Source organism: Arachis ipaensis, chromosome B09, assembly GCF_000816755.2.
Source record: "Arachis ipaensis cultivar K30076 chromosome B09, Araip1.1, whole genome shotgun sequence".
Classification (NCBI taxonomy): Eukaryota; Viridiplantae; Streptophyta; class Magnoliopsida; order Fabales; family Fabaceae; genus Arachis; species Arachis ipaensis.
Window position 1 is genome coordinate 6,548,415 of NC_029793.2, and position 15,453 is coordinate 6,563,867.

Here is a 15,453-nt window from a genome sequence, read left to right on the forward strand (position 1 = left end):
CACATGCATTTTATAAATCCATTTATTAATATTTGTTTATTAATAAATGAATATTTATAAGTAATATAATAAATATAATTTTGTTGATGCAGCTCAACAGAAATTTGTTGGTGCGTAAACTGGATCCGCCACAGAGTTGGAACCCGAGGGTCGAAAACTACTTACGTGCCACCGGATTCTACCACGTATCTAGGATTGGGATGATAAGAGGATCTCACTCGTTGTTAGCTGCTCTGGTTGAAAGGTGGAGGCCGGAGACTCCCACTTTTGTGTTGCCGGCGGGTGAGGTTACAGTGACATTGGAAGATGTCGCACATATATTTGGCTTACCAATTGATGGAGAGCCTGTGAGTGGATGGACTGACAGTAGTAGTGATTTTGTTTAGAGTCAGAGCATGGCAATATTCGGCCGTGCCCCGGTGCTCAGTCGTAATTCGAAATCCTATATAAAGCTTGGTTGGGTTTGATGTGTCAGAGATGAGGAGTCGTTGGACACTGAGGAGTCCATAAGAAGATATGTGAGATGTCAGATTTTCTGTCTGTTAGGGTCGACCCTATTCACAGATAAGTCGACCGCATACGCCCATGCGAAGTATCTACCATTGCTTCGCGATTTCGAGCGGATCCATACTTATAGTTGGGGTTCAGGATGTCTCGCTCATCTTTACAGAGCACTATGCGGTGCATCACGATATGATACGAGGGAGATGGATGGTCCTCTTAATCTGTTGTTTGTTTGGACATGGGAGCGAATGCCGTGTATTTCGCCCGTACCGAGACATATCCTTCCACCTGCTGAGATACCAGTTGCCATGAGGTAAATATCTATGGTTCTTGTCGGAGATTATATTCATTATGCATGTTTCAGTTACGGTTACTTACATAAATTTTTTCACTGTATCATGTTTCAGGTGGAGTCATTCGAAACGGAGTACAGCGTGGTTAGAGAAGACTGTTGTGACATTTAGGCATGATATAGACTACATGCAGGAGGTAAATATTTATGGTTTTAATGAATCCTAGATCCAGACATTAATGTTAGGGTTATGACATTCGAACTATCTGTGGCAGTTTGAGTGGCAGCTGTACGAAGGAATGATCATCCCGGCGAGTTACATGGACATTTTGATGTGTGTGATATCGTTGCTCCGTTGTTGTCATTCGAGTGTATCGAGTGGCACCCTGCGGACCGAGTGATGCGTCAGTTTGGGTTCGCACAGCCCCCCCTCCCGCGCGAATACCAAGGGACATTCCACTGGAGCAACATTGCATGGCTCTTCGCGGAGTGCAGCTTTATGACTGGACAATTTTGCTTAGGGAGTGGATAGCGGAGTGGGGCAACAGGCGAAACACTCGACTCCGGGATCTACACCCCCTTCTGACATGGGACTTCATACCGACCCCGGAGTATCGGGATTGGTACATGCGCTCATTCGGACATATGTTGAGATTGTCGGCGTATGCTAATTCTTCCAGTGTGATGCCTACGTTGCCAATTCTTCCAGCGCCACGTCATCAACATGCCCCCACGTGATACTTGCGTGGCCCATTCACCTTCCGCCACGTCATCATCACGCCCCCACGTGGTGCCTATGTGGTCTGTTCTTGCTCCGCCACCTCATCATCACGCCCCCACGTGGTAGGTTAGCACGCCCCCACGTGATGCCACCGTGTCCCACTCATCCTGCGCCACGTCATCTCACCTGACACTTGTCGCAGCCACCACGCCCCTGCATGTTGAACTTGAATCCACCATTGGGTAAAACACCATATTTCCCCATTTCTAACCAAAACACCACTTTACTTCCCATATTAAAATTTTTGAGCCGAAAAATCTTATCAACCTCATTTTATAATTTTGTGAATAACTAATTGAATTTAATTAGTATGCCTTGACTATTGAGAGTGCAAAAATTAATTTATAATATTCACCAATCAAATCTAAGGTTTTGAATAACTATTCAACTAGTATGTGTATAAAAAATTGACTATAGTACCAAATGTGACATCTATTTAGATGACATTGTATTTTTTTTTCAATGATGAATTCAGGGTTTAATCATAGAGCGGATACAAGATTCACTATCCAACAATGGTGATGAGAACAAGAGGATCATATATCTTGGTGATGGAAGTGGTGATTATTGCCCGAGCTTGAGGCTTAGAGAGAGAGATTTCATGATGCCAAGGAAGAACTTTCCAGTGTGCTATTTAATCTGCAAAGACCCTTTGCTTCTTAAGGCTGAAATCCATCCATGGAGTGATGGGCAAGAACTTGAGCAAGTTTTGTTGCAATTAATCAACAAGATCACCTCTTTGGGTGATGAAAGCTCTCAACAATTCATCTCATCAGATTGCAAAATGCAGACTCTATCTGTCACTACTCATGAGGCTTTGCCTAAAGTTCTTCCAGTTAGGTCTTGATTATATTCCTTAGTCTAACATTTTGTGCAAAAAAAAAATGTACCATAAAGTCATAGGGATTTTCCATATTCACCCACTTTTTCCCCCCTTACCTTGCCTTATTGACCCCTAAATCAACCTTTTCTGAAGGTTGTTAATCTCCAAAAGTTGTTCAAGATGGACACAGCCATGGTTTATATCAAATACAAATAATTGTTTGCTCTGCCTCTGTGTCTTAACATTTTGTGAATATGTGAATGCTTACAACTTACATAGTGGAAATAATAATAAAAAAGATATTCATGTTTCAATTTTCCATTGCCGTTTCTTCATTTCTTCCACATGAGCTAAGAACAATTTGACATTGATTAACTTGAATTAATCTGACCAATATCAATCTAAAAATAAGAGTCAGATTAAATTCATCTTTTTCCGGTTCTCAATTATTTAAAACCAACCAAATCCAACCGAACCAAACCGAAGAGATGTGTAAAAAATTAAAAATCTTGATATTCTGTTATGTGTCTGCTCTGTCTCTAATTGTATGTAACTGATTTTGTTGTTTTTTTTAATCAGAAGCCAACATCTCAATCTGGTGTTGTTTCCTCACCGCCTCAAGCACGTGCCACCGCAACCACATCTTCACCTGCTGCCTCTCAGTTGTCAAAATTGCTTCAGCACTCTAAATTTATATGTCAAATTTTAACTCCGAATCTTTCCTAGTGATAGCTTTTCCGTATTGGCAATTATCTTCCCATGATTGAAACCAATTGAAATATAAAGAGCTGATGACTGAAGAAATTAGGATTCTCCATTATTATTAGTGAAGCTGATTCAAATTGCTATTTTTTGTAATTATTTTTTCGAATTAAGGAGATAATGATGATGTTCCTTTTATTTCTGGCATCATTGTCATGTACGTGATAAAGGAATATATCATATTTTGTTGAGAAAATTGAGGTTAAATAACAACTTGTCTAATACTAAAAGCACTAAATAATTTTTTTACAACATGTGTAATTAAATAAGCAACTTTGAAGATATTCCAAACAGTAAATATAGAGGAACGAATTCTCTCAAGTGGAGAAAAAAATTAACGCTGTCCAGTAGAAGATCTCAACCCTTAACAAAATCAATGGTGCTAATTATAACTATAATTATGACTATCACTTTCCCAATTTTACAAACCCTTCTTCTCTTTGATTTCACTTTTCACGAGTACATTTTCTTCTGTCACAACAGTAACAACAACAAGAAGCTCTCTTTTCTCAAATTTTTTAAACTCTTCTTCTTATCTTCAATTCCACACTCCACTCGTTCTATTCTCTTTCCCAGCAGTAACAACAAGAAGAATAACCTTCATTCCTAGTCTTCTTTCTCCCGCTTCAACAGCTCTGCGAGTAGAATCTAAGGTTTGAATACATTTTTTCACGTTTTTCTTTCTCTCTTTCTTAATCACTAAATCCCTAAATTAATAATCCTTGTTGATAATAATTGGTTTGAATTTGTGTGGTTGGTTTTGCAATTAGGCAGGTACCTTATGCATTTGGATATGAATGATCTTATTATTGATGTGGATGACAAGATGAAAAAAAAGTAATTTTTTTTCTTTGAATTGCCATAATTTGTGTTTGCTATTTTATAATATTTTATTCAATTCTTTTGATTTTTTTTTTATTTGTGTTTGCTTCTAAAAATGCTGTCTTTTTTTTTCAAATAAAATTATTTTCAGGATTCTGTGTTTTGAATTAGGCATTTGGTATCACTTTAAAATAAGTATAGGAGACCAATGAGAATCTAGAGGATATGTGTTGTAAGGTCTGCCTGCGTAAACAGTTTTTAGGGGTGTGCATGAGTCGGGTGAAACCGGGTTTGATGTGACCAAGACCCGGCCTAAAATATATACCGGGCCTATTTATTAGACCCGAACCCGACCCTAGACTCGATAAAACCTATACACTTTTGGGCCACGATTATACCGGGTAAAAATCGGGTGAAAACTGGGTCATTAACATTACATTACCTTAATACCTTCTTATAAACTAGCATGTGAAAATATCTAAATTTCCAATATTCCAACCATTATTTGACATAGTAAAATTCACTTAGAAAAATATAACAAGAACCAACTCTTCTCTAAAATTAAAGCATAACGATAATCAATACTAATATTGTCTAATAACACCAAATATTTAAATCAATACAAATAACACAAGATTATGCATTCGTCTAAAATCTTATGCATTTTAAACATAAAATATTAACTTATAGTCTTATAATAACTAATAACACAAAATATTAATTGTGCATGATGACCGGGCCACCGGGCCGATTTCGGGTGACCCGAGCCATGACCCGGACCCGACCCGAAATAATTACCGAGTCTATTTTTTAGACCCTTACCCGGCCCCAGACCCGGTGAAATCACACCAAATTAGTAAAGTATTCGGGACCGGGTTGGGTCTTCGAGTTGGGCCGGACCATGCACACCCCTAACAGTTTTATTGTTCCTACAATCATCTTATGGTTTCATCATGTTTAATTTATAAAAAATTTGATGACTTTACTTATCCGTAATGTTGGTACCCTATTTTCATTATTTAGACCTTAATCATATTTAGTGGTGATTGACAGTATTTGAGTCTGCAATTTTCAAATTCTGCAGATAATTGTCAATTTTGTAGATTATTGTCAGAGTAAATGAGTTAGCGAAGATCCAATCAGTTTAAGCGAACGCTTTTATAAAGAGTTTCACCAAGAGATGATAACACTTAATTGTCTGACTCGTATGAAAATTCTAATGTTGAAGATAAAAAGCATGAGAAGAAAATATCTGTTCAAAATTGCAATAGGATATTAAGTACGAATTGGTATGGGAATAAATTTATTGTGCATGAATTTATTTTTTAAAGTAATTGTATATGTTCTGTAATTTGAGATATGGAATTATAAAGATACCAATTGAAATAGAGAAAAAAGATTATATACAAGTTCTAATCAATCAAAATAGTAAAATTACAATATGAAATTTTAAGATAAGTATCCCAAAAAATAAATTATAAATAACAGATCCTTCTTCTCTTTTACACTATCTTATTTTTGTGAGATCTATTACAACTCTATTTCAATAATTCAGTCAAATATTTTCTATGATTAATAGCAATCCAAGCATATTTGGCATCAAAAAGCTCTGTTAGTATGCATCCAAGATTCTACAAAAAAAAAAATCAATATAAAATTGTTATTAAGTGAAAGAAGTAAATAAAGTATTACTATGCTAATTTGTTTTCAATAATGTAACTAATTATTTATTGAGATATTTTATAACTAAAAATTACCTTAAATTTTATAAACTTTCTTGATTGTTCACAAATGTATTTAGTTGAAGAAATACATCCAATGGTTCCTATTGGATATAAATAATCATAATAATGTTAAACACCAATAAAAAAATTTATCATGTTAAATAATATATAAGTATCATTTTACAAATAATTAACAAAACTTATCATTAATAACCTATTAAAGCCATGATCATGTTCTTGAGATATTGAACCATACAACTTAATGACCTGTATAACATGAAAACGAAAACAACTTATAAAAATTAAAATAATCTAAAATAAATATAAAAAAAATATAAAAATTTAAAGTATTTAATATTGTACTCATACCTCCTACTATTTAATAAATTACTAAACTACCTTGTCTTGTTGTTGTTGTGAAGTGTTGCTAATCCTCCTACCATAATTAATCCAAAATTGCCATGCCTCTTCTACAGTATCAAAGGTTTTGTCTAATTTAGGTAGCCAATCAAATTCTACGTCCATATTTTGGACATTCAAGAAAATATTAGAATCGTTGGACATCCTAAGATAAAAAACCCAAAAGAAAAAATATTAAAAAATTACTTTTTTTTATTGTTAACAGAAAAACTAATTTAAAGATTCAATTATAGGAATATGAATATTAAAAAACAAAAGTACTCATATAATACGGTTTACTAATTTTCAATCAGAAAACTTATAGCTTGAAAAAAAAATAATATCAAACTGAATATATTAGCAAATGATTAGAAAGGAAGACTTGAGTAAAGAAATTAGATAAAAGAGAATGAGAATGAGAATGAAAACACAAAACCTCAATGTCAAAGGAGAAGAATCGTTATCCTCAAAATAAGTTTGTAATGGCCTTCTATTAGCATCACAAGACATCAATGCTTGAAAAGAAGAATATAATAGAAGTTCAAAAGTTTAATTTTTCAGAGAAGATGGCAAAGAGAAAATAAGCGCGGGAAGATAATAAAAATAAAAGAAGCTGGAACGTGAGAATACTAGAAAAAGAAAGTGATAGCCATAATTATAGTTATAATTAGGACAATTGATTTTATTAAAGGTTGAGATCTTCCACTAGACAGGGTCAATTTTTTCCTCCACTGGAGAGGATCCGTTCCCCAAATATAGTGACACAAATTAAATAATCAAATACTAAAAATTTTTTATCGTGGAAAAATCTCCAAAAGAAGGACAAAAAAAAAAATCCACGAGACCTATTCCAGTAAAATCTTCCACTATCAAAATAATAGGTACACAATCAGTCTTCCTAGAAGTACTAAGACATCCCAATAATCAACAAAATACATAATCAAAACGGATAGAATCAACATAAACTCTCCACAAAGTGGGTATTTCAAATCGAATAAAAGAGAAAGCAATACAACTAGCAAGTTATATATAATGTTCATCTCTATACCAGAAATAACATACTAAAATTTCATAAAAGATAGAACAAGTTTATCAGGTTAATGTGAAGGATTACCGTGTGTTCATAACACGCAACGGAAGAAAAGAAGGTAATCCTAAAGATCTATTTTTGTGTTTAAACTTTATTCCAATAATATATATAGATCAGATCTAAATACCTTTAGACGCTTTAGTAAAAACTTTATTCTTCGATTGTACGAAGACTTTATGCGTATCCACACCGAGACCAACATTTGCTGTCAACTCCTTGACCAATGGACATCTGATCTAAATTGAGAAACCTCTTGCAACTCTTTGCACACCATAAAATTCTTCTCCAAGAATGAGGCTCACATACATTTATGTGTGTAGAGGTAAAGGAATAAAACCATTCTGTTTTATTCTTATCTGTTTCCTGTACTCTTGACGTACATATATATAGTATGAGATTTGTTATTGATTTTAAATTTGAATCTCAATTAAAATTTAAATCATATCTTGAAATTCTAAATTTGAATCCTTCAAATTTATGAATCATATCATAACTCAATTTGAAAACAGAATCAGTTAGGATCTCATCCAAATTTAGAAATAGAATAACTAATTATTCTCAAATCTTATTTAATATTCTCAATTATCATACTATTATTATATTCTTGGTGCTAGCAAAGAATATAATAATATTCCATTTGAATTAATATAATTATTTATTTGATCAAATCAAAATAATAATTAAATAATTCTATAGGAAAGATTAAAACACTCGTTAGTGTGTGACCCTATAGGTTCAATACTAAACGGGTAGTAAATTAGTCATACTAAATTTACTAATCAAGGTTGGCGTCTAGCAACACTCCTCAACGACCCGATAGTATGAAGTAATATATTTTTACTAAGAACCTTAGAAGAACAAAGTATAATTCCTTCAATCTTTCTAGCTCTTGGTTAACCCTTAGTGTATGGTTTAATTGTCAAACTCTAACTTGTTATCATTATTATAATGAATTGCGAATGACCTAAGAAACTCATTTCTTCATTCATTCAATCTCCTTGGCCAAGGTTTTATTCATCTCAGTCATTATAATCATAGAGCTCAAACTCTTTACCGAGAGTTGACGGATTCCTTATTGACTAATAATTAATTCTACAAGTATTTAAATCATACCCAATATCCATTCAACTAGCATCCTAGGGTATTAGGTGTCCGGAATCAAAGTATAATAAATACATTGTTTATTACTATGACAACCGTAGGTCAAAGGAACCTCTATTACTGTGTTCATCTTGAGAATATCCTATTGACAAATATACGGTAATTATTCGTCGCCGCCGCTGCCACTGCTGCTCTTCTTTGCTCGATGGCCGTTGCTCATCGTCGTTCGGGTGGCTCGCCGGATTCTGCTTTTGCTTCCATTCTTCTTCTTCCTCTTCTTCTTCTTTCATTCTGCTTCTGATTGATTATATTATTTCATTATTATTGTTGTTGTTGTTCTGTTTCTGTTTTTACTCCTGCTTCTTCTATTTCTACTTGATTCCATTGTTGATTCATTGGTAATTCATTGTTGTTGTTGTTGTCCTGCTGCTGCTTCTGTTTGATTAATTGTTGTTGTTACTTTTGGTTCTGTTTCTGCTTGTGCTTCTGCATAATTTTGAGGAAGAAGGGGAAGAAGAGGGGAGGGAGGGAGGGGTATTTTCGTCCGAAGGACGATTTTAAAACAAACAGAAACTTTGGGGACCATTTTGTAGCGAAAAAAAAAGCTGGGGACGAAATCGATTTTCGACCTCTACGTTAGGGACCAAAATCGAACTTAACCCCTTAAAATAACACAAAAATAAATATGTTAACATACATCATAAATTAAATAAAAAAATTAGAGTTATTAACAAATTAGAGTTAAAACAACATAAACTTAAATATATGAACCAGCAACTCAGAATCACAGAATTGGAGTTATTAACAAATTGAATCACAAAATCAGCTCAAAACAAGTAAAAATAAATTCAACCCAGCAGATCAGAATCACAGAATCGGAATTATTAATAAATTAAATCATAAAATCAACTCAAAACAAGCAACTGAAATTAACAAAATCAATAAACAAGCACAATAACTCATCAGTATTATTAACAAAGTTTTAAAATAGGCAAAATAAGTGCAGAAAACCAAAAATAATTCAGAATCATATACTCACAGAATCAAAACCACAGCATCACAGTATTTGAACTAAGTAAAACAAGCAAATTTGAACCCAACAACTCAGAAGCATAGAATCAGAGTTATTAACAAGAAATTAACAAAATCCTAAACAAATTCAACAACTTAGAATCTTAGAAGTTATAATTAACAAAATCAAACCCTAAGTATTTCATAATTATAAGTCCTATACTCCTATATGTTCAGCATAGAATCAGAGTTATTAATAAGAAATTAACAAAACCCTAAATAAATCCAGCAACTCAGAATCACAGAAATTATAATTAACAAAATCAAACCCTAACTATTTCATAATTATAAACCCTATATGTCTAATTGCTTCAGATACATAGGAGAGAAAATCAAACCTGAAGTCAAGTGGATGGGAAGGAGGAAGAGCACTAGAAGAGGGCCAACAGGTGGCTACTTGAGTTGGGGCCCCACCAACAAATCTCCCTCTTCCCGACTCAAGTTGGAATAGGCTGTTCCACTAAGCACGCCTTCTTTTTTTAGGAATCAAACTTCACTGTAGATAAACTCTTAGTCATCATATCTGAATCATTGTCATCAATATGAATCTTCTCAAGTGTATATAATTTCATCTCAAGCGCTTGACGTATCCAATGATACCTCACCTCTATGTACTTCAATCTAGAATGAAACATCGGATTCTTGCTGAGATGGATAGCATTCTGACTGTCGCAAAATAACACAAACTTCTCTTGATTGATGCCTAATTTTTGTAAAAATTTCTTCATCTACAAAATTTTCTTAGAAGTTTCAACAACAGTAATGTATTCTGCCTCTGTAGTAGACAAAACAACACATTTCTAAAGTCGGAATTGCCATTACACAGCTCCCACTACAAAATTCATCATTTAACCAGAAGTAGACTTTCTTGAATCAAGATCCTCAACCATATCTACATCTGTGTAACCATCCAACACACGTTGACCACTCCCAAAACATAAACAAACTCTGAAAGTACCATTAAAGTATCTGAGAATCTATTTCACTGCTTGTCAGTGTTCTTTGCTAGAATTAGAGAGAAATCGACTAACAACTCCAATGGCAAGAGCAATATTCGGCCTGGTGTAAATCATAGCATACATCAAACTGCCAACCACAGATGTATATGGATTTTTTTTCATTTCTGCTTTTTCTTTCTCACTTCTAGGATATTGTTGCGAACTCATCTTGAAATGACTAGCAAGTGGAATATTAACAGATTTAGAATTGCTCATGCTAAACCTCTCTAAAACCTTCTAATATATTTCTGCTGTGACAACCATAGTTTTCCATTCTTCCTGTCACGAGTGATACTCATGCCAAGAATTTTCTTTACAGGACCCAAATCCTTCATAGCAAAAAATTTGTTCAAGTCTTTCTTAAGACTTTCAATTTTCTTAGTGTCATAACTAACAATCAACATGTCATCAACATAAAGTAAGAGAATTATAAAATCACCACAAGAGAATTTTTTTTAACATACATCAATGGTCAGAAGAAGTCTTACTATATCCATGACCTTCTATGAAAGAATCAAACTTCCTGTACCACTGCATTAGTGGTTGCTTCAACCCATATAAGCTCTTTTTTAACTTGCATACAAGGTGCTCATTTCTTTTAACCTCAATACCCTCTGATTACTCCATATAAATTTCTTTATCTATATCACCGTGAAGGAATGCAGTCTTCATATCATGCTGTTCAACATCTAAATTCAAGTTATCTGCCAATCCAAAAACAGCTCGAATAGAGGATATCTTTACAACTGGAGAGAAAATATCCTCAAAATTAATACCTTTTTTTTGCTCAAAATCTTTCACAAACAACCGAGTTTTGTACCTTGATCGTGAGACATTTTCATCCGTTTTTAATTTGAACACTCATTTATTCTTGAATACTCTTTTACCCTTTGACAGCATCACCAATTCAAACCTATGATTCTCATGCAAGGATTTTATTTCTTTTTGCATGGCCTTCAACTAATCTTGTTTATGCTCATTAGACATAGCATCTTGGTAGCTATCTGCCTCTCCAATTTCAGTATTCATCACATACTCATGAGAAGAGTATCTCTGAGAAGGGTGACGCTTTCTAGTAGAATTCACAATTTAGGCTCAACCCTAAACCCTAAACCATAAACCCTTCAACATCTGGTAAAGCTTTTGCATTTGACACCTCAGGTTGAGGTGTAGGTTCATCATGCAAATCATCACTATCATTATCAACTTGTACATCTCCCCCATCAACAGGAGGTCTAATCGAATGACCAGGTTCATCATCAGCAGAACGTCTAACAATTATTGTTGGCATACCTATCTTCTCAAGGTCTTTAATAGTTTGGTCTTCAAGAATAATCACATATCGACTTCTAATTATTTTTTTGCTCACTGGATATAATCTGTAACCAAGGTCTTCGTGACCATAACCCATGAAGATACACTGCTTTAGCTTTCTATCAAATTTGGACCTTTCATCTCTTAGAATGTGAACAAAAATCCTGCTGCCAAATACTTACAAGTGACTATAGGAGACATCTTTCCCTTTTCAAACTTTCTTTAAAACATCACCATTTAGTGAAACTGAAGGAGAAAGGTTGATTAAATCTACTGCAGTCCACATCGCTTCACCCCAAAAGAATTTAGACAATTTTACACGAGAGAGCATACACCTGACTCTATCGTTGATGTCGCGATTGATTCTCTCTGCAATTCTATTATGCTGAGAATTCTTAGGAACCGTCTTCTCAAATTTGATTCCATGTCCTTTACAATACTTTTCAAACGGATCTCTATATTCAGCACTATTATCTACTCGAACACATTTCAATTTTCTTCCTATTTCTCTTTCAACTTACATGAAAGTCTTTGGAAATATCAAGCACCTGATCTTTAGATTTCAAAACAAAAGCCCACATTTTTTGAGAATAATCATCAATAAAGGTAACAAAGTATGATGCACCGCCTATTATCTTAGAATTCATAATACAAATATCAGTGTAAACTAAATCTAGAACATATAATTTTCTATAAGGTCCAGAACTATGAAATGATACTCTAACATGCTTACCAACAAAACAATAAGTACAAGTATTTAAGGTTGTACCTTTCACTGAAAGTGAATGCTTCTGGGCTAAGACACTTAGTCCTTTTTCACTCAAGTGACCAAGACGCATATGCCACAAATCAGAAGAGAAATCATCAGCTACATTTACCTCTTTTTTGCACAACTTTTCTTGCAATCGGTAAAGAGTAGTGAGACTATTGTCTTCTTTACAATAATGAGAGCTCCTCTGGTAATCTTACAATTTTCACTTCCAAAAGAAGTGCAATATCCCTCTTGATCCAATGTCTTCGCTGAAATCAGATTGAATCGCATATCTGGCGCATGCCTAACATTGTTCAACTGCAACTTGCATCCCATGTTTGTTTCAAGCCACACATCACCCATACTAATAATATCACACACTCTTTTATCTCCCAATTTGATCTTACCAAAATTTTCAGTAGTGTAAGAAGTGAAAATTTCACGCCTCGGAATGATATGACACGAGGCACCAGAATCTATAATCTAAGTGAAATCATCGCAGACAATATTAATATAATTTTCATCATAGGTGATAAGAATATCTTCATAAACAATAGCAACAATTCTTTATTACTATCTTTACCTTTGTCTTTGGTTCTTCTCCTTAAATGTTCTCTTTTTAAGAACCTATAATACCTCTTGATGTGTTTCGGCTTTTTATAGTGGTGACAAATGAGCTCTATTCTTGGTTTTTACTTTTTTCTTGACTTGTTTCGACTCTCTGACATGTTAGAACTGTGAAGTTTTCTACTTTAAATTCTCTCCCGTGACTCTGAAATAAGTGCTTTTGATTGGGAGGAGGCATTAATCAAACATCGCTCTCTTCTGGCTTCTTCATTTAACATGCTTTCTTTAACCATTGCTAATGTCAACTTCTCTTTTGGAGTTGAGTTAGTCAGTGTCATAACCAGAACTTCCCAACTTTTAAGCAAAGAACTCAACAACAACAAGACTTGTAACTCATCATTTAAAGTGATTTCATTATTTGTCTGTTGGTTCACTGTCTCCTGAAAAATGCTCAAGTATTCCGGCATTGATTTACCTTTAATATACTTCATATTAACTAGCTTTCTAATCAAGAATACTTTGTTTTGCACATTTTTCTTCCTATATAACTCCTTCAATTTTTTTTTCACATTCTCTCGACATTCGTTTTGGTGTCAACATGTGAATACACGCTAAGATCGAGTCATTGCCTAATCAAAGCAACTGCTTTTCGATTCAACTTCTTCCATTTAGCGTCGGATTTAGTTCCTTTGAATTTATCCCCCTCCACAGAATTATACAAATCCTTCCTATACAACATATCTTCTATGAGAGTCTTTCAAATCGAGTAATTTTTAGAATTTAATATGACCATATTTGGTTCATGAGTATTTTCTTCTATTTAATCATCACCAAAATAAACAACCAAAATTCTGATACCACTTTGTTGGAAAAATTTAGGTTCAATCAAAATCTGTCTAATAGCGGAAGCACCAAAAATAATTTTTTCACAATTTGTGCAATTAAATAGGCAACTTCAAAAATACTCTAAGTAGCAAATATAATGACAGAAATTAAATAATCAAATATAAAAAAAAAATTTCGTTGAAAAATCTTCAAAAGAGGGACAAAAAATCTACGAGATCTAGTCCAGTCAAATCTTCCACTATCAAAATAATGGTATAGGAAAGCTTTCACATATACCACACTATTTTAGTGGAAATCTGCTATTGCATGTACGGTCCGTTTTCAAGTTAATCATTTATTTTTTTATTATACATCAAATTACCAAAGAATCCCTAAAATGATAAAAAAAAGGCTAATCTAATAAGCGGCTTTCATGATTCGTTGAATTGAGTCTGCGGCGAATTGAGCCAAACTATTGTTTCAATGGCTTGAAATTATTGGATGGCATTTCGGATTTGTAGAAGCTGGACAAATCCTGAAAAAATTATTGCAAATTATTTGGCCATAATTTCAGCATTTTTTTTTAGTTGTGCCCAATCATACTTTTTTTACAATACAATTATCCTCTAAATAAAATTCAAAAGAAATACTAGAATACTATTAAAATTTATTATTTTTTATCATTAATTTGTAAAATAAAACACGTTATTAGATTACTAAACTAAAAGAATTGAGTTAATAACTAAAAATAATGATAAAAAATAATAAATTTTAATTACCTTCTAACGGTCTAACAATTTTCAAAAGTCAATACACATTTATTAATATGGTACTTTTATCATCCGGAACAATTAAAATAAGGATTTAGTTAACTTGTATTCTAAAAAATAAAGACACATTTTAAAAAGATAACAATAGAATTTTTTTTAATATTTTTGATGTATTTAATGCATTGAAAATATAAAAATAAATAATTTTTGTAATAATAGGGCACAAATTAATAATACTCTTAAAATAATACTACACAAATAAAATAATAAAATTTAAATATGTAGGGTATTTCACATAAATAATTCAAATGCACTTCAATATTACACCAATGTCTTAAAACAAAAAAGAGATACATATTCTATGTAAATTGAATTAATTGAATTCAATTTAGTTAGAGTATTTATGCAACATATATATAGTAAATTGAATCAGATTAAATCGATTTACTGTTTACTGACATTTCTACCTTTAAAGTTAAACCTTTTTTTTTTGAAACAAAAATCTCAACTAATCAAGGTGGAGTAACAATGCAAAAATATTAGACAAATAAAATAAACCAAACTCTTAGTTATTTTCGGCAAAACCATCAACAATTCAAAAGATCAAATACTACTCCACTCTTTGTAATTTCTAATCGATTTGTTAACTACCTCTACAACACCTACTTCTTGATTCCTAAAGATTCTGTTATTTATTTTCAGTCAAGCGCTCTAAAAGATAGCAAAATTTAGACAACTACCTATTACATTTTTTCTCCTTAACAAGTGTACTTATCCAGTTCTCACCTATGTAGCAAAAAAAATTTGACACATTTTTATCGATAAAAATTCAACTCTTTTCATACATAGCAAGCTTTTT

General features: G+C 33.1%; 1 protein-coding gene across 1 annotated transcript; it reads left to right on the forward strand.

Moving 5' to 3' along the window:
* LOC110267209 lies at positions 1,931 to 3,223 on the forward strand. The gene is made up of 2 exons (XM_021112371.1): positions 1,931 to 2,412; positions 2,980 to 3,223. Exons 1-2 carry the CDS (start codon positions 2,179 to 2,181, stop codon positions 3,124 to 3,126), a joined length of 381 nt encoding a protein of 126 aa, XP_020968030.1. The 5' UTR covers positions 1,931 to 2,178; the 3' UTR covers positions 3,127 to 3,223.